Raw genomic sequence first — 19,867 nt, 5'->3', positions numbered from 1 at the left:
CAGGCTGAGACTGATGAGCGTTTCCTGAATAATAAAAGCTGAATAATGAAGGCGTTAGCTGGAAATGCTAAAGACGTTTTAAACATTAACAGAAAACAGCAGAAGACGTTTATTTGTTAAGATTAACCTAATTTAACTATGAAATGTCCTGATGATGTCATTTCCTGTTCAGATAAGTTTATGTTGCGTGTTTAAAACTGAACTATTGATCCTGCAGTTAAAACCATCATAAGATAGATAGATAAGTACTTTATTCATCCCAATTTGAGAAATTATTGTTGCAGCAGCAGCGTACATTTAACAAGCAAATAGAATAAATAGAATAGAATAGAAATAGAGAATAAACATTAGCTATATACAAATCTACAGTATGAAGAGTAGGTTTCATTTAATGAGACTTTAAATGTGTGGAAATGTTACAAACAGCCACAGATCGACTCAGTGAGACGTGAGAAAATCACATGATCAATATATTTATCAGCAATGTCACTAAAACTGTTTATGTTGAGTCATTTTTGATGTTTTATTTGTTTAGAAATAGAATAGAAAAATACTTTATTCATCCCCCAATGGGGGAAATTCAAAAAGTTTATTGAAGTCTTGAATTCTTACTTTGGAAAATGTACTTTTATTAATTAAACAATTCATTTAAAATACTTAAATGTGTTATTATCTCTTCATTAAAATGTATTTAATTTAAAATCTATTTAACTAAAGTTTTGGGGACGCATTGAGAGAATTCGACAGATAAGAAATCCTCGTTTCAGGGCTGCACGGTTTGTCGTCTCTGGATGAAAGACTAAAAGTTTCCAGAGGGAAATAAAAGAATAAAACAAGTTTAAGATGGAAGCATTTTTCCTTTTGAAGGTGTTCTAAGATTAAACTTTAACGATTCCTTTGGGGAGATGCACAGTCTGTAGAGTAAACACCTTCCAACCAACCTGAAAAGATTTAAACTGAAACCACAACAGAAGCTTCGACAGTAACTGTTGCCAACTAAAGTCTGTCTCATGCAGTTAGTTTTCCCTTTTCTTCCCACACTGAAGCATTTATGTGTCAAAGCAATAAAACAACAGGAATAAAGCCACAGAGCGACGTCACGTTTGAATGAACCCAGTAAAACAACTTATTCTGGGCCTGATCTGTGGGATATTTGGTGAGTTTAAGCTGCGGTCGTGTTAAAAATAAAAATAATAAAAAGAAAACTTTAATAAAAAGTCTGTAGTTTAACTGTCTTCTAACATGGAAAATGTGTTTTCCTGGTTCACTTCATCCAGACTTTTAAAAAGCTCAGGCTTTTTGTCTCCATTATCATCCTCAGCATCTCCCGTCAGATTCGTATTTATAACTAGGGCTGGGCAACGATTAAAATGTTTAATCTAATTAATCACATGATTTCCCTGATTAATCACGATTAATCGCATTTCTACACAAAATCCAAAAATGAATCCAAAAGTAGCGTATAGCTTTTAGCATTTAGCTTTATTTTAAATGTGCTGCCATATGAATGAAAGTGCCATAACATTTGTTGTGCAAACACACTTTTAACATCAGCATCTTTCTGTAGTTTTTATGTAGAAGCCTCGCTCCACTGTCTGTTTCCTTGAATGACTTGCTGCTATCAGTTGTGTGTTTTGCCTTTAAGTGATATTTTAGACTGGAACTACTACGCTGAGAAGACAATTCAACTTGGCAGAGTTTACAGATGACTTTGGTTCTGTCGACTCCGCCGTCTGGAAGAACTTTAACATGAAAATGGCCGAGTAAAAGTTCCGTACCCTTCTCCATGTTTGGTGGATCCGCCGATTACTTTCTTTTCCTGTTCCACAGCAGACAGCAGCAGACTTTTACAAAATAAAAGCCTGTGAGCAGCAGACTTTTACAAAATAAAAGCCTGTGAGCAACAGACTTTTACAAAATAAAAGCCTGTGAGCAACAGACTTTTACAAAATAAAATAAATAATAAAACCTGCGTTAATGCGTGATAAAATATTCATCGACGTTAAATAATTAGCGAGTAATAATATATATCGATAATAACGAGTTAACTCGCCCAGCCCTAATTATAACCTTTCAGACTAAAGGGAAGTACAGTGCAGACTAAAGTGACGACAGAAGATCTCAAAGAGAAAAAGAAACTAGATAACGAGTGTCTATCCTGCACAGCTCCAAGCTGGCTTTAAATCTTTGTGCGCGGCACTAATCCTCACAGGAACGACAACAGGAATCAGACGACGACTCAACGAGGCCGCTGCGCTGCTCAGACGTCTGCCGACTGTAATCAGATTTCTGCTGAGGGCATATTCACAGCCAGCGGAGCTCTGAGGGACTTTAGTTCAGTCTGTGTTCCAGGAACAGTAAGAAGAAAGAAGCCGTCTTCTGTGAGCCTCTCCCAGGGAGCGTGGAAATGAAAGATGGGTCCTAATGTTTGAAAGGTCGAGCAGAACTGATGTAACAGGACAGGCTCAGGAACTCAGTTATTTTCTCACTTCACACTCAAATCTCAGTCAAAGGTCAGCAGGAAGCATGTTGATTAAAACGGATCAAACACGCCAACCTTTGGGGTTTCAGCTCTTTGTACCGTCGCCTCCGACTGACATTTATTGTAGATTGTTTAGAAAGTAGAAGTCGTGCGTCAGTAAACAGCCCGAGGCTTCGTTATCTGCCTCTAACCAACATCTGTGAGCAGCAGGCGCAGCCTCGTTTGTTTTTCTGCGGCACAAAGTGCACAGATCATGGCCGTCTACTTCAGCTAACAGATGGAATAAATACATTTTTATTCCTTTCTATAGATGTGGAGGATTTGATCTTAAACTTGAGCTGATGAATCTCAGACAGTTGTGTGTGTATAAAAGTCAGGAAGGTTTCTGAAATACAATCAACGTTTCAATCTGTAATTTGTTAAATGGGTTTGAACTCTTTGATAAATGATTTTCAGTGTCTTCACTAAACGAGTCGAGCAGCTGAACCGTCGTATTCAGGAAGAATGAACAGAGTTCCCAAAGCATCGAAAAGGAAACCAAAACCAACTAAACATCATATTAAATCTGCTTATCCCTTTAACTGAGGAACACATCTGAGCTTTTAATGTCGTTGTATGGTTTCTTTTTGTTTTGGTCCTTGTCTGTGATTAATATTAATCTGTTTTGAGTAGATTTTTTTCAGGTTTTTCAGGTTGTTTTTGTTCTTTTCTTTCACTGAGTGGGTTTTTGCTGTTGTTTGTTTGCTTGTTCACCACGTTCTGTGTAATATAAGGCGCTTTCATGCTTCTGTACAAAGCTTTTTGTGTATAGTTTGAAAAAGCAATAAAGATATGTTTACAAAAAAAAAAAAAAAAGCATCAAAAAGTGACGCTGGAACACAAAGATGAAATTCTAGATTTGTTATCAGTCCGGTTGGTTGATGAAGAGCTTCCAAACTTTTATGGAAATCTATAACTGCTCATTCAGAATATAAGTGGAACGTAAGACGGATTTAATCCCAAAACTCAGCAATAAGTTACCCGTTTAAAACAGATCCCCCTTCATGACATGCTGATCTAACCCAGTAAAAAACAAAGAGTTAAAGGTCTCTCCTGCTCCGTGTTCTTCTGCTTCCAAACAGACTAAATAAAAAGGTGCAGCACACCGTCTTTAATCCTTTCTTTGCAGGTTATTTCTGTACCAGTTGGCTGGCTGAGGACAGCGTGCACTCTGTCCTCTCTGTGCATGTGAAGAGGCTGTGATCGTCTGTCGCTGTCTAACATGATGCTGCAGGTTTGAACTGGATCTCAAACGTTGGAGCTTTTATCTGCAGCTGGTTTAAAAGATGAAGTCGTTCAGCTACGTGTTTGTGAACCAGAAGAAGAACTTTAAAACCAGGACTTCACACACACTGACACACTGACGTACCATTACAGGGGCACACGCTCTCCCAGCTGTGCTGTGGGGTGATGTAACCGGCCCTGGCGGTGGTGAAATGGCTCAGTCTGTCTCCCGACAGCATCACGGCGTTCCTGCAGCCCCGCGGTGGACAGCCGAGGCCCAGACACCCGTTGTGGCTCATTCTGAGCACGCTCAGAGTGTCCAGATTGTCCACGATGGCCGATATCATCCCTACGTCAGAGCGGAACATTTAACACAAAATGAGCGAACAAGGAACAGCAATTTAAGAAAGAAAATAAGCTATTTATGTGGGTGACTGCTGCCTTTCAAGGTGGAAAAACACTTCTTGGAAACTGGACAGTATCTGTTAGGGGTGGGCGGAAAAATCGATTCATGTACATATCGCGATTTTTAATGGGATGATTTTAAAAATCGATTTTTCTCCCCTGAATCGATTATATTACGTCATATCCGTGTCAAGAAAAACTTCATCAATTCATTACATTAAGTTATGTTAAAACTAGCCCACATTTGTGCTGTGTGGACATTTTAATGCCTCTTTTTGTCTGAGTTGAAATAAATGTCAGCTGCTGGACTGACTGACACAGACTGATGTGCATCGTTTATGGGAACGACATTCATTCCAGAAGTGTATGATTCAACTTGTTTGTTTTTTAAGGAGGAAGAAAATTGCAATTACTGGTTATATCGAATCGCAATTATCAAGAATCGTGATACAATCGAATCGTGACCAAAGCATATCGTCCCACCCCTAGTATCTGTTCAACAAAGACAGGTTTTATTTCCGCACACATGCGGCTGTGATGGCTGGTCTGATGGACTGCTCACCTGCGACCCGACTGGCTGGCAGGGACTGCACCAGCCCGTCCTGGGGCCTCCAGATCAGCAGGGCCTCCAGGACCTGGGAGCCGGGGGGCCGCTGCAGGCTGGCCAGGTGGAGCTCCTGCCGGGTCAGACCCAGAGCCTGTCCCAGGCTGCGCTGGAGGCCTCTCCAGTGATCCCCCAGGAACTCCTCCGGCGACATCCCGCCCAGATGCAGCGTCAGCCCGGAGTCCAGCGCCCTCTGCCGGGCCGCCCACACGTGAACTTTGACCCCCGTCCAGACCACGAACTTCCCGTCGCTGACGCTGACGTTCAGCGAGTACGAGCCCTCCTCCAGGTTCTCCTCCGCCCAGATTTTGCCGTCGGTCGGGTCTACGGAGAAGCTCCGCCCCTCTGAGGCCAGACTGTAGGTCAGCACGTCCTGCAGGTCCTGGTCCGAGGCGTGGAGCCTGCCGATGACCCGCTGAGCAAACAGTCCCCCTGAGGTGGTTATGAAGACCTCCAGGGGCACCACGGTGGGGGGGTACCTGCTCTGCTCCGTGACGTTGATGTTGACCACACAGATGGAGGACAGGGGCGGGTGGCCGCTGTCGGTTACCTGCAGGAAGCCACAAAAAAGAGTTTAACAGAAGTGGAACAAACTGCCAGTGGAGATTAAACTTTCCCCAAATGGAGACATTTTTAAATCCAGGTTAAAAACATTTCTGTTCTCATGTGTCTATGCATGAAATCTGCACGATATCTTTGAACTTATCTGGACTGTTGCTGGTTTTTAAATTCATCCCCATTCGATCACATCCAAGTGACAATCCTTACAGACACACACACACACACACACAGTGTGCTCCACTGATACATGACTACAAACACACACAACCATCTAAACATTTTCACACCAAACGCAGCAGTTATCTCAGTCCTCTACTTTCCTACTCACCAAGTTGTTCGTCCAGTGATTCGGCTCTGCCCCCAGTTATCGTTGTATCGTGTATAATTCTGTAACAATTTTAACCCCTTTTGTTGTAAGTATACCTTGTTGTTGTCATGATTGCTGTTGTTCCTGTCCTTCTGTCCCCCACAAACCCCCCCCCCTTTTTTTTTCTCCCCTTTTCTACTCCCTACAGGTCGCAAAATAATGATGTTATTGTTGTTGTTGCTGTTAAAAAAAAATAAAAAAAATAAAAACAAGATATATTCACTGAAAAAACTAAAGAAATATGAAGCTTGTGTTTTTGCTCAATTTAAAAAAATAAATAATGAAAAAAATAAAATAAAATAAATTCATTTAAATGATTTTATTTGTTTCTCTTTATATTCTTTTATGTATTTTAATGCTTCTTCCACTCCCTGCTGCAATGCTTTTATTTTATGTGAAGCATTTAATTGTTTTGGACATGAAATGTGCAACAAATAAATTTGATTTGATTTTGCAGAAATCCAGGAAGACTGTGCAATATGTGAAGTGGGGAAGCTTTGTCAGTTATTTTTGCCCGCAGATCATTTTTACAACAGATGATATTGATAGTTATCAGCACTTTAAAGTCAGATTATGGTCTGACTGTTGGACTCTCAGCTTCTGTCTCATCTTTTCTGTTTGCAGCTCCTCTGACAGCCGAGGCCACCGGGACGCTCTGCGGTGCTTCTGCATGTTGCAGCAGAGCGACGCGCTCCTCTCATGGCGTGACAACCTGAGAGGTTTTTGTTCGTTGTCAAGAGAATCCAGCAACAAGACGAGGATCTGACTGAGAGGTGAGCTGTGAGATCCGACAGAGACGACAGTGTTTTCTCCTGGGATGACGATGGAAGGTCAGAGCGCGTCGAACATCAGCTGATCTTACCTGTATTTTGAGCTGATGGCGAGGTTTGATCTTCTTCCTGAGTGGAGCGGAGAGCGACAGCAGGCCGCCTTGGTCGACGTGGAAACGGCGGTCCTCGTTGCCGCTGACGATGTGGAAAGAGAAAGGCGGCCCGTTCTTTGGCGTGTCTCCGTCAGTCACCACCAGCTGCAGGACGGTGCTGCCGACCGACTCGCCCTCCTGTTGGAGACCAGTTTGTTAATTCAGCTGCAAGTAGCTCCGACTTCACAACGTTCACCAAGCTCGTGAGCGCCGCCGTTTTTAAATATAAACAGTAGAAACCAGCCGTCCTTTATAAAATAGGTAATCAATCTAAAAGCAGCTCGCTTTAGGACAGGAATATACCAAGAGAAAGAGTTAATGGGCTGAAACGAGCAACAGCTTAGAAATTACAATCTCAGGAAAGCTTCATCAGTGAGGAGTCAGAGCTCAGCGTAACAGAACCCGTCTTCCTGCCCAACTGTAACCATGGCTGTGTTCGAAACTGCATACTTCCATACTACATACTTCCATACTGCATACTCATCGATCAGACAGTATGCAGAGCGTTTACCCACAATGCATTTCGCTCCTGCCCGAGCAGAAATCCGCCGGCCTGAAGCTGATTTCTCTTAAGCTCTAAACTCTGTAAACTTTAGCAACATTTGAAACATTTTCAGGTGAGAAAGTAGTCGTTTAGATCCCCAACGTGTTGAAAACCTGACAAAATACCGGCTGTTTACAATTTTGTTCCCACGAATTCGGCGCTACTAAAGCTAGCCGCAGTGAGCAACGCACTTCCAGTTATTTTCACAAAATAAAATACCCGTTGCCTTTTATCATAGGGAAAGCCATTACCATACAATTGGTGCTTTTGTTTTGAAAACAGGAAGTGAACCTACCCTCGTTGTAGCTAGCTTGAAACTGCCGTTTTGACAGGAAATGACGATCGGCGATGTCACGTTACGTTGCATCTTGGGTAGTTTGAGTATGAGTAGTAACCTCATGATGCATACCCAACATTTAGAGAATCTAGTATGCATCCGGGAACTTCTGTTTACTCAAACTCGCATACTAATTTAGAAAGTTAGTATGAGTAGTAGGAGAAGAATGCGGTTTCGAACACAGCCCATGTCCAGAATAAACATTGACCAGTAAAGACAAACATGACATGTTTTCTGTTCCTGCATCTACTTCCTGAGTACCCCTCCCCCCCCTGTAAGCCCCGCCCACACGAACCACCCATCCAGCCTACTTCCTGTTCCACAAGTTCAATAATCAAAGAAAGTTTTACTGTTTCTATAAAAACTCACATTAAGCTTTTAAAATAGTCTCCTTTTGATTTGGATGCTGAGTAATAATAACTGTGTATTCTGATTAAAAAAAAAAAAAGCTCATTTAGTTCTGATTAAAGTTCTGTTTGGTGCTCTGGCCCCTCCCTAAAGCTGCTCCCTCCCTCTGATTGGTCAGGTTCGCTGTATCCTCCCACCACGTCACGTCTGCTCAGTAAAAATTCCAACCTCACAAACCCAACTATTTTTTTTAATGCATTAAATGAATTTATCAATGTTTTTAAATACAGGACATGTTGATGCTCTTCAGAGGGACAGAAATCATCTTGGTTTATCGGGCGGCGCTCATCCCATAATCAGGGAAGAAACGACTACATAAAATATAGATGGAATTGTTAAAATAATCCATAAGGATCAAAGACTGTGGATCCAGGCCAGTAAAAGTCCCAGAGGCTCCAAACCACATAGAATATAACTACATGCATCTAAGGATCCAGATGTTCCTCCTTTAAACTCCTGATCAGCCTCATTTCTTTAGCCCAGACTTTCTTTTCATCTTAAGTTATAGTTCTGAAGGTCTTTCAAAGTTTTTCTTCCCACTTTGGCTGCTTTTTCACTCATTTTTCTGTCCAGTCTTTGTGTCTGACCATAAAGGGATAAACCACGGACCTGCTTTTAGTGAAATCCTCAGATTGAACTGAAACCTTCTCCAGCAGCTTCACAGATGAGCCGCTGGTGAAAGGCGACGAACAGCCAAACAAAGGCCCGTAGGAGCTAAAGGAAAGCAAACACAGGCTGCTGCTAACCTGCGGCACCTGTCCAAAAAAGGCCTCGGCGTCATCCATCTGCTCAGAGCAATCAGGGTCCTTCATCAGGCGCAGCTGCTGGTGGAGGCATCAGCAGATGGGGCCATTTAACAGAGTTTGGATTCATCACCGCGCAGGCAAAGTTGTGTCCAATGAAGCCGTTCTGTGGCTGGATGGGAGTATCTGAGCCGGCAGCTCTGTGACCGGCAGCCAGGCCAGAAACACCAGCTTCCACACACAAACAGGGAAGCTTAAAAGTTTCTCCTTCCCAAAAACGGAGGCTCTGATGTCCGACAAGCAGCAAATCATGGCAGCTGATCTTCCTGCTGCTTTGATTCCGACAGATTTTAGAAACTGGCTTCAGGTTTCTAAAATCTGAGCCCTGAACACAGATTTAATGAGCTCTGGGTGCAGCACTTCCAGGTCAGCCTGTTTTAGGTTGTTGGAGGAGGAGATCAGACACAGAGCCAGGATCTCTAATTTCTCTTTAATTATCTGCATGGCTGTGTTCGAAACCGCATACTACATACTACATACTGCATACTACATACTGCATACTACATACTGCATACTGCATACTACATACTACATACTGCATACTACATACTACATACTGCATACTACATACTGCATACTACATACTACATACTGCATACTACATACTGCATACTACATACTGCATACTACATACTGCATACTGCATACTGCATACTACATACTGCATACTACATACTACATACTGCATACTACATACTGCATACTACATACTGCATACTGCATACTGCATACTACATACTGCATACTGCATACTACATACTGCATACTACATACTTCCATACTGCATACTGATCAATCAGACAGTATGCAGAGCGTTTACCCACAATGCATTTCGCTCCTGCCCGAGCCAAAATCAGCCGGCCTGAAGCTGATTTCCCTTAAGCTCTAAACTCTGTAAACTTTAGCAACATTTGAAACATTTTCAGGTGAGAAAGTAGTCGTTTAGATCCCCAACGTGTTGAAAACCTGACAAAATACCGGCTGTTTACAATTTTGTTCCCACGAATTCGGCGCTACTAAAGCTAGCCGCAGTGAGCAACGCACTTCCTGTTATTTTCACAAAATAAAATACCCGTTGCCTTTTATCATAGGGAAAGCCATTACCATACAATTGGTGCTTTTGTTTTGAAAACAGGAAGTGAACCTACCCTCGTTGTAGCTAGCTTGAAACTGCCATTTTGACAGGAAATGACGATCGGCGACGTCACGTTACGTTGCATCTTGGGTAGTTTGAGTATGAGTAGTAACCTCATGATGCATACCCAACATTTAGGAGAATCTAGTATGCATCCGGGAACTTCTCGCATACTAACTCAGAAAGTTAGCAGGAGTAGTAGGAGAAGTAGGAGAAGTATGCGGTTTGAAACAGAGCCCATGTTTTAGTTAATCCGTCTTCATCATCGCCCTGTCAGGGTGGAGCAGGTGGAGCCCAGCTGACGCTCATTACAATTCCTTTTGAGTGCAAAGCATGTTTTCACATACGAGGAGTTAGTCGTGGTAAACAGCAGAGTGAGTAAATACATGTTTAATATGTTGTCTTAGGAAAGGGAGTGTTAATGGGACACGTTACAGGGTTGGAGTTGTCCTCCATCTTTGTTGGTGAGGCGGACGCAGCCTCCAGCCGGAGGGGAGAGACGCTTCAGAGTCCTGGAGGTGTTCAGATTGTGGAGCCAATCAGCTCCTCTGCAGAGTGAACGAGGCGCTGCTGTCCACGTTCGTACCAGATGGAGGTGAGGATGGACTCTGGATGGCTTCAGGGTGGAAGTGCACCAACACCGTAATGATGGTGAAGTTGGGCTCCTGCTGAAAGCCGTCACCAGACGGTGGAACATGGAAGCAGCCGGCGGGCCCCGGAGCTTTGAGGAGCTGGGAGATTCTTTCGTTTTCTCCACTGAGAACTCTTTGAGGCCGTGGTTTGTGCTGCTCTCTAAAGCCGGATTTATGGTCGCCTACGGAGAGCGTCGGCCAACATTCCTATCTATCTATTCGTCTACTCACGGAGACCACAAGGGTTGTGATTGGTCGGCTAACAACATCATTTCCGGTATCACTTTCCCGGTTTAGCTCCTTCCTCTCAGAACAACAACACCGCCATTTCTGAAAGAGTTTACTGTGTGCCGGGCAACATTTGGTCAGAATTATTTGCATTTCAACATCAACGAGCTCCAACAACAGTCTTTCTCTCTCGGTCGCCATCGTTCACTGTGAGGAGGAACGGAGCCGGGAGGTGAACCACCAATCAACCACTTTCACCATAGACGTCGCCAGATTGGGTCGCCTAGCGTAGCGCCGCCTGCTGATCGGGAGGGGAACTGCCTTGCGTATCCAACAGCCCGACGGAGAACTTCGAAAGGTTTAACAGCCTCTGCGTAACCACGGAGACGGATTGACGGATAGCGACGGAGACGCATACCGAGGCCTTTAGAGATGAGATCTCAAACACAAAGGCTGAACACCCTGGAAGCTACGGTGTCCTGCAGGAGTCAAATCATTTTATTTAAAGAAGAGCAGTGCAGAATGTGTCGTTCTCATTAATGCGTCTGCAGAAAGCAGGTTTTTAACTCGTGCACATAAAAATAGACTAAAGTTATTCTAAGGAGGATGATTTGTTCTCTGGAACAAAGTTGACCTGAGCCAGGAGTTGGATGACTTTGGAGCTATTTTTACCACTTTCTCCGTCACTCTGCAGTAAAAACAACCTTTTTATGGAACAGCACCGACTGCACTGCGTAGGACAGGTTTGTCATTTCATGCCTGCAGCACAGGATTCATCATCCAGGGAAAGGTGCAGTTACTGAGAGCTGAGGGCCCTTAAGACTGTAAATAACATCCAAACTGACCTGGTTTCCACATAAACTTCCACACTTCATTCTGCAGCACGTTCACACAGATGTCACACACATGTTTACGGCGTGTTCAGCTCGTCATACCTGCAGCAGCAGACTGTGGTTAACCCGAGAGAAGACGGGCGGGTTGTCGTTGACATCGATGACGGTGATGGCGATGAGGACAGCTGAGGACAGAGGGGGGGTCCCTTCATCAGCCGCCTGCACCGTCAGGGAGTAATGAGGGATCTGTGGGGCAGACAACATGTTAAAGTCCAGCCTTCCTCAGAGCTCCAGACCTTCTGGTCTCTGTTTGACCCACCTGCTCTCGGTCCAGCGCAGTGCGCACGCTGATTTCCCCGCTGCGAGGATGAATGGAGAACTGCTGCAGAAGATCTCCGCTCACTATCGAGTAGCGCAGCAGGTTATTGATCGGCCCGTCCTGATCGGTGGCTGTGACCTGGAGGCAGAGGAAGGCGGAGGGAGATCAGAAACCGGACGGAGGAAGTGCCGTGGACATCCACTCACAGGTCGGCTCACATTCAGACTTTTACATACGGTTTCTGGGCTTTTTGCACAGTTAAAACTTTTTGTTTTAAAAAGTTTTCGCCTTCAGTTGCTATGGAAACATACAGGAAATGACATCAGCGTTTGCATTTATTAACCAAAACCAGCTGTTGGGTGTTTAAAAGGTCCATCCTTTAAACACTCTCACTCCACCTTTTCACCTGCTTTTTACTTCCAGACTCATGATTTTATAGTTTAATCTCATTTAAACTCAGCGAGTGAGCCTCAATATTAAAATATTACTAATTTAGTCTTTTCTAACTATAAGAAAACAGTAAAATCCCTCAGAACCGATGATTCTGATCTCTTCAACCACTTAAGAATTTAAATATATTTATTTTAATGTTTTCCTCATTTTGATTTTCCCCACTGGGGGATAAATAAAGTATTTTTCTATTTTTATTCCATTCAGGATGATAAACGGTCCTGTTCTGCAACACGTTTCCGTGTCGGCTTGAGATCAAAAAGGTTTATTTGTTGCCGTGACAACCTTGTGTCAAACTGTTTTATGTAGATGAAGATCAACGTGTCACAGATGCACGCTTTATTCTGTATTTAACAGTTTAACTTGTTCATGGTCTGATTTTAAAATGAAAACATTAACGTTACATTAGCCTTTTCTTCTTCTTTATAATCAAAGCCGCTTCAGCCTCATAAACGATGTTTGTTTTCACGAGGATTCTGACTGGATGCAACAATAACTTCTTTTCATAATGTAGTTATATTTCCACTTCTTCGCAGGAAATTAAATGATCTATATATTAAATAAAGATGATAGTTTTTGCACCATCATCAGAAGCTCTGCTTCTTTATCTCCAAGGACTTAAATCTGTCTTTTCTGTCCTGATGTTTTAAACCGACGGCGGCAGAGAAAAGAGTTCAATATGAAAGCTGCTGATTACAGACTCATCACCCAGCGGCGGTGCGACCGTCAGAGTCACTGAGCTGCGTTACTGCTGCTGACCTGACAGCCAATAAACTTTAAACCAGATCTAACACGCCATCGTGTTACACGTTAAACCAGATCTAACACGCCATCGTGTTACACGTTAAACCAGATCTAACACGCCATCGTGTTACACGTTAAACCAGATCTAACACGCCATCGTGTTACACGTTAAACCAGATCTAACACGCCATCGTGTTACACGTTAAACCAGATCTAACACGCCATCGTGTTACACGTTAAACCAGATCTAACACGCCATCGTGTTACACGTTAAACCAGATCTAACACGCCATCGTGTTACACGTTAAACCAGATCTAACACGCCATCGTGTTACACGTTAAACCAGATCTAACACGCCATCGTGTTACACGTTAAACCAGATCTAACACGCCATCGTGTTACACGTTAAACCAGATCTAACACGCCATCGTGTTACACGTTAAACCAGATCTAACACGCCATCGTGTTACACGTTAAACCAGATGTAACACGCCATCGTGTTACACGTTAAACCAGATCTAACACGCCATCGTGTTACACGTTAAACCAGATCTAACACGCCATCGTGTTACACGTTAAACCAGATCTAACACGCCATCGTGTTACACGTTAAACCAGATCTAACACGCCATCATGTTACACGTTAAACCAGATGTAACACGCCATCATGTTACACGTTAAACCAGATCTAACACGCCATCATGCTACACGTTAAACCAGATCTAACACGCCATCATGCTACACGTTAAACCAGATCTAACACGCCATCATGCTACACGTTAAACCAGATCTAACACGCCATCATGTTACACGTTAAACCAGATCTAACACGCCATCATGTTACACGTTAAACCAGATCTAACACGCCATCATGTTACATGTGTGTGTCCTGTTTGGATCTGTCAGTGTGTGCGTGGAATGAGATAATCTGAGTGGATGCGCCTGCATGAAAATCAAACATGTGTGTGTGCACATGCGTGTGTGCGTGTTGGAGTTTGAAACACGAGACAGAAAATTCTATCTAATCTACATTTAAATGAAATTCTTGAGCTGAATCGACATTGGGAAACTTAACGGGCAGTTCAGTGTTTCTGTATTCGTACTTTTTAATCAATCCAACCTTCACCGGTGAATCAAACACTAATTATATCCTGTAAAACCACCATTTCTGTCCCTTTAGCGTGTAAAAACACACACCGAGACGTTTCCACCCGTCGGTCCTTACCGTCATCACCAGGCTTCCAGGCGTCAGATCCTCAGTTATCTCCTCGCTGTAGTCGCCCCGTCCGAACGCCGGCGTGTTGTCGTTCACGTCCGTCACGTTGATGATCACCATGGTGATGTCACTGAGGGACGACTTGCCGCGACTGCCCTCCACAGACAAATAATACGCCCGGGAAACTTCGAAATCCAGTGGGGCCGTGAGGGTCATGAGGCCTGCAGGAGCAGGAGATAAAGATGAAACCTCAGAGTTCTGGTTGTTGGAGAAGTGAAAACTGGGAGAATTACGAGTAAAACCAAATAAATTCATATACCGCCGTAACAAAGAATGTTTGATGTACAGGTTTAGGCCCTAATATGACATCACTTCAAACCGCCACCAGTCTGTGACGGATGCAGCGAATCAGACATCTCAACAGGTTTAAGATCCAAACTTCCACCGGACCGTCAGAAAACTCTTTCTTTCTTTCTTTCTTTCTTTCTTTCTTTCTTCCGACCCGCTCATTGGTGGAATGTGTTGCTTTGGTCTAAACTATAACCCTTTTTATCTCATCCCAACGTCACTGAAACCAAACAAGGCCGGTTCCTCCAAAACGCTCCGTTACAACCTTCAATTAAACTTAATCCTTAATTTAATTCAAGGATCATTTAAAGTCATTTCTTTCACTTTGTTGGTTAAAAAATGAAGACATCACATTACGGTCATTCTGCAGACGCTTTTATCCAAAGCGACTTACAATAAGTGCGTTCAACATCGGTAGGCAAAAGAACTTCAGGTCAAAAGAAATCAGAAGTGCATTTCCTTCCAAAACCAAACAGCTAAGAGCAGAACTAGTGCTAGAGTAAGTGTGGTAAGTTAGGTACCGAGACACATGGGAAGATAATTTAGGAAACAAATAAGTGCGTAAGAAGCTGGGATGAAACTAAGAGGGCGGTGAGTGAGAGCCTTTTTCCGTCCGTGTTGCTCTCAGCTTTAGTGGACGTAAATAGCATCCATAATGTGGAACCACCTCCCAGCTTCTTCAGCTTCTTCAGCTTAATGCCACACCGGCTCGCGGTCCGGTTGAAACCACTCTCTGACATTTCTGCTCAATCAGCTGGAAAACTTTTTGGTTTGGCACAGCGCCATCGAGCTGCCGCTGCTCAGCCTCCTCACCAACACCGGAGAGCAGAGCCTGGAACCGGTCCGGTGGGCTCGGTACCCCAAGCAGAAGGGCTACAGACATGGGAACCATGGGTTCCATGGTAACGGGTTCCATGGTAACGGGTTCCATGGGACCAGTACGCCTTGGTGGTTGTGGAAACACTGAAATAAGAGAACCGTTCTGAACCGACCCGTACCGGACTGCAGAGTGGAAACGGGGCTTAAAGAAGCACCGGTGATGAACAAAGACAGCACAGCACAGCTAAAGGACCATCAGCACCACGTATGCATGAGGCTGATTTACGAGGCGCCGGTGGAGAGCGCAGAGATCCATCTTCAGCCATCAAACGCCACATCTTACTGCATTTAACTTTAAAGACCTAAATGACCCAACTCTACATTCAGACCTCCTTCCATGCAGCTCTGCTCCGGTGCAGCGACTCAGCTCCCTCATGATGTGCAGCGGCAGACATTATGCAGCGTTTAAATGGAAGCTCTTTAGGTAGGAGGCTGCTTTAGATGCTAATATCCAGTCAGACAGAGTGTGTCGGGGGGGCCGGGGTAAAGTGACATATCTTGTGAACTCTTACTTTTGTCAGCTCAGTGAAGCTGTGAGTTTAACCTTTCAGGAGCAATAAATCTCTCCACAGCTGGCTGCCGTCTCGTGCGTTGGCTGTCATCCTCATGTGAGGTCGGACATCGATTTATGGCAGCAATAAAAGAGCCGTCAGAGTCAGACGGATGTTCTGCTCACGGTGTCGCTCCCTTCAGGTCTTTATTTATCTGACCCGCCGTAAACCCCGGGAGCTTTAACAGATCGGACCTCTTCACCTCCACAGAGCTTTGTTACCCATCGTTTGCTTTCTGCTGGTTAGAAATGAAGCTGTCATGTTGTCACAAAGAAAATACGCCAAGTTTTTAGTTACATGAGGAGACAAAGACGATAAAGGACGGATCCGTTTGGCAGCTGTTGGATTAATGATCATTTCAACTGCTTTTATCTGACTGTTAAACATTGTGAGCTCTGGATGGACACCAAGGTTTATGGATTATTGGTCCCATTAGTGTATCTGTTTATTAATCTGTATAAAGATGGAAGAACAGCCTGCATTACTGAAAACTTGTTTTCTTCAATAAATAAATAAGAACATACCAATTTTCTGAAAAATAAGATTTATTTTTTCATTTAAGAACCAACTTTACAGTTTAAATAACCCCTTTAAATGCACGTGATATTTTCAGCTGCTTCCCACCAGAGCAAATCGCTCCACGCTCGCTCAAATTTTCAGGAGAAGGAATTTTCTGACATTTTTACTTCATGTAATTATGACAGGGCCCTGGGACACACGGCGTTTGATTTAATGATGTGACCGGTGTATTGTCTTATTTAACTGGCTGTTAAATTATCGCCACTGTAACGGTGGCTCTGACGTACAAAAAATAATGTTTAGAAAATGTTGGGCACCAGGTAGGGTTAGAACTAGCACCTGAGCAGTCAGCTTAATTCAGACCATCAGAAAGGGGAACATTTCTTCACGGTACCTGAGCTGTTCCGAGCGTTCCCGTGTCCCAAAACTCCAGACGAAATACACAATCCACGCTCGATAGCGTTTGTAGGCCCTACAGTTCGGGCGTTTCCCTGTTTATTATCCACACTCTCTCTGCAGCTAATGCTAGCTCCGCCACACATAGAACACACCGTTGCGCCCTCGACTTGAATTGCTCACTTCCTCATTTACTACGGGTGACAAGGCCCGCGTGGCTGCTTGTCCCCAGCTGTGAACGTAACATCTAGCTCCATTCATGTTGCCCCGCGTTTCCTATTTAATTATTAATTTATTACACTAGACTACATTAAATCAAAAATGTTATTTTACAAATTTTGTAATCCGACATTTTTAATTAACGTTGGAGCGGAGCGAAATCCTCGCTCCGGCTTTTGAACTGAAAACCGCTCTCCGCTCTGACCATATTTCACCGCTCCGCTCCACCGTCCGGTCCACGCTCCGCTCCGTTCACATGCTCTGCTTCCCACAGACAGAACATCTCATTTCTTAGTTAAAGGAAACTGGAAAACCCAAAAAATCGGAGGGGATTTGTCAGATCTGCAGCAAAAGGAGGACGTCAGAGACACGACATCCCGTCCACTTCTCCCTCAGAAGGTGTATTTTCAGATTATTATTGGGCTTTTATTACTGAACACCGGTGAAACTAAATAACGGCTCGACCTTTGTGATGGTTTGGTTTATTCGTGGCTTGTTGTGTCTGAAGTGTCCGACAAAAACCTAATTTCCCTCGAACCAAAGTAAGAACAAAGTGTTGTAGTTAGACCACAGCAGCTTTAATCAGAGATGAAACACTGTAAAGATGGCCGCCTTATTTGGTCTGCTCCACCAAACAGGCGTGAGAAGACTAAACATGTCTCAGTGGGCTTATTATCCCAAACAGAGCCCGAGCGTAGCTGCAGTCTGAGTAGGAGAGACGTGTTTCAGCCCGTCAGAACCTCATTCTTCTGAGATCATCCAGATTTCTGCTCCCAGTTTGAGCCAAAATCATCCACAATGGGTTGTTTATTCATTTTTAGGCTTTTTAGCAACACTTTTCCAGTGTGAGATCTCATTCAGTCTCTTTCTCACCGGGCTGACTCACTCTCTTCAGCTCCACTGCTCGTTCACATCCTGTGTGTCCTCACAGTAACCGCAGGATGATCGGACAGAATAACTGCTTTATGTTCACATTTCAGTCACACGACTCATGTTCATGAGCTCAGATTGGAAGGGATGCATACTAAAATCACTAAATAACTAAAATCATACTAAATCACCCAGTTTGGGTTCTGAGACCAGTTTGGGTTCTAAAACAGATCCAGTTTGGGTTCTAAAACAGATCCAGTTTGGGTTCTGAAACAGATCCAGTTTGGGTTCTGAAACAGATCCAGTTTGGGTTCTGAAACAGATCCAGTTTGGGTTCTTAAACAGATCCAGTTTGGGTTCTGAAACAGATCCAGTTTGGGTTCTTAAACAGACCCAGTTTGGGTTCTGAGACCAGTTTGGGTTCTGAAACAGATCCAGTTTGGGTTCTTAAACAGATCCAGTTTGGGTTCTGAAACAGATCCAGTTTGGGTTCTGAGACCAGTTTGGGTTCTGAAACAGATCCAGTTTGGGTTCTTAAACAGATCCAGTTTGGGTTCTGAAACAGATCCAGTTTGGGTTCTTAAACAGATCCAGTTTGGGTTCTTAAACAGATCCAGTTTGGGTTCTGAAACAGATCCAGTTTGGGTTCTAAAACAGATCCAGTTTGGGTTCTGAAACAGATCCAGTTTGGGTTCTGAAACAGATCCAGTTTGGGTTCTGAAACAGATCCAGTTTGGAAACTGTATCCATAAATGACGTCCTTTTGCGACCTGGTTTCATCTGTTGGTTCGTTTACGACACAGTGAGCTGGAACTGAACCAGAAGAATGAACTAAAACTGGAGATATGCCAAAATGTACCTGCAGAGTTCATCAAAGTATTCTCCCTGAGTGGGAAACTGACCCAGCAGAGGTAAGCAGGAGGTCTACGTCCTGTAAAGATGCTCGTTTCATCTGAGAAATGAACTCATTAGGAACTAGAATCCAGATTTTGGGATTCTATGGTTTGAACGTGTTAACGGCACACGGCGTGACACAGTTCCTGTCAGTCTGTTTTCAGCAGACATTCCTCTGAGCGACAGGTACAGTAATTCTGCTCCTGTGTGAGATGTACTGTGGCGGGGGGTGAATCTCTGATTCAAACATCCAGCTGCTGGTGCTCCCTGCTGCCAGAGAGAAGGAGCTGAGGGGGGGCTGTTTTTCCCCGTCAGACGGGGGGCTTCTGCTTTCTGCTCGTTTCACAAACACAGTCGAGTGTTCGATGACACGAGCATCTGGCAGACGCACAGCTGACCCGTCACACGGCCGTGAGGTTCAGACGTCTGACAGAAAGCAGCAAAAACACATTTTCCTTAAAGCGTGGTCGTGTTTGTTCTTACGTTAAAAAGCTGTCCTGTTTAGCGTCTGCCCTCACTCAGTGGGGTCACATGACCCTGAAAGGATCGGATTATTGGCTAAATTACAATCAGACTGAGCTGAGCGAGGGTAATTCTCCTTGGATATCTGGCGGTGAATGAATGGGATCAGAGGCACAAAGCGTGTCATACCCCGGTATGATAGGTGGCGCTGTACCCATTCCAGCTGTTGCTAATAGAGCCACTTCCTGTTGACCTCTTCACCACCAACAACAACAACAAACTCAGGCATTGGAGAAAGATGGAGAACGCAGAGCCAGATGAAGCTACGTCCCTCTACATTTGCTCTGTGATGAGCTGCTTGTTGCACAAACTCGATGCCCAACGGAGCATTCTCCATCGCGTTGTTTGTTTCTTTCTGACGGCGACAACAACAGGAATATCGGCTCCTTTGACTTCCGGGTCACGACCCCGGGAA

At 44.0% G+C, this 19,867-nt stretch overlaps 1 protein-coding gene across 2 annotated transcripts in view; it reads right to left on the bottom strand.

Moving 5' to 3' along the window:
* The window catches only part of fat2 (FAT atypical cadherin 2), a 121,299-nt gene that overhangs the window by 27,501 nt on the left and 73,931 nt on the right, over nt 1-19,867 (bottom strand). For both annotated transcript variants that reach the window (XM_075482012.1, XM_075482013.1), the window contains exons 17-22: nt 14,264-14,475; nt 11,844-11,981; nt 11,627-11,770; nt 6,545-6,742; nt 4,713-5,304; nt 3,891-4,094 (exon numbers count right to left, since the gene is read on the bottom strand). In XM_075482012.1, coding sequence (XP_075338127.1) covers nt 3,891-4,094; nt 4,713-5,304; nt 6,545-6,742; nt 11,627-11,770; nt 11,844-11,981; nt 14,264-14,475 — 1,488 coding nt within the window. The remainder of the gene's footprint in view (nt 1-3,890; nt 4,095-4,712; nt 5,305-6,544; nt 6,743-11,626; nt 11,771-11,843; nt 11,982-14,263; nt 14,476-19,867) is intronic.

The sequence above is a fragment of the Odontesthes bonariensis genome, chromosome 13 (assembly GCF_027942865.1).
Source record: "Odontesthes bonariensis isolate fOdoBon6 chromosome 13, fOdoBon6.hap1, whole genome shotgun sequence".
NCBI lineage: Eukaryota > Metazoa > Chordata > Actinopteri > Atheriniformes > Atherinopsidae > Odontesthes > Odontesthes bonariensis.
The sequence above is the reverse complement of the archived record's forward strand: the minus strand, read 5'-3'. Positions and strand labels throughout refer to the sequence as shown.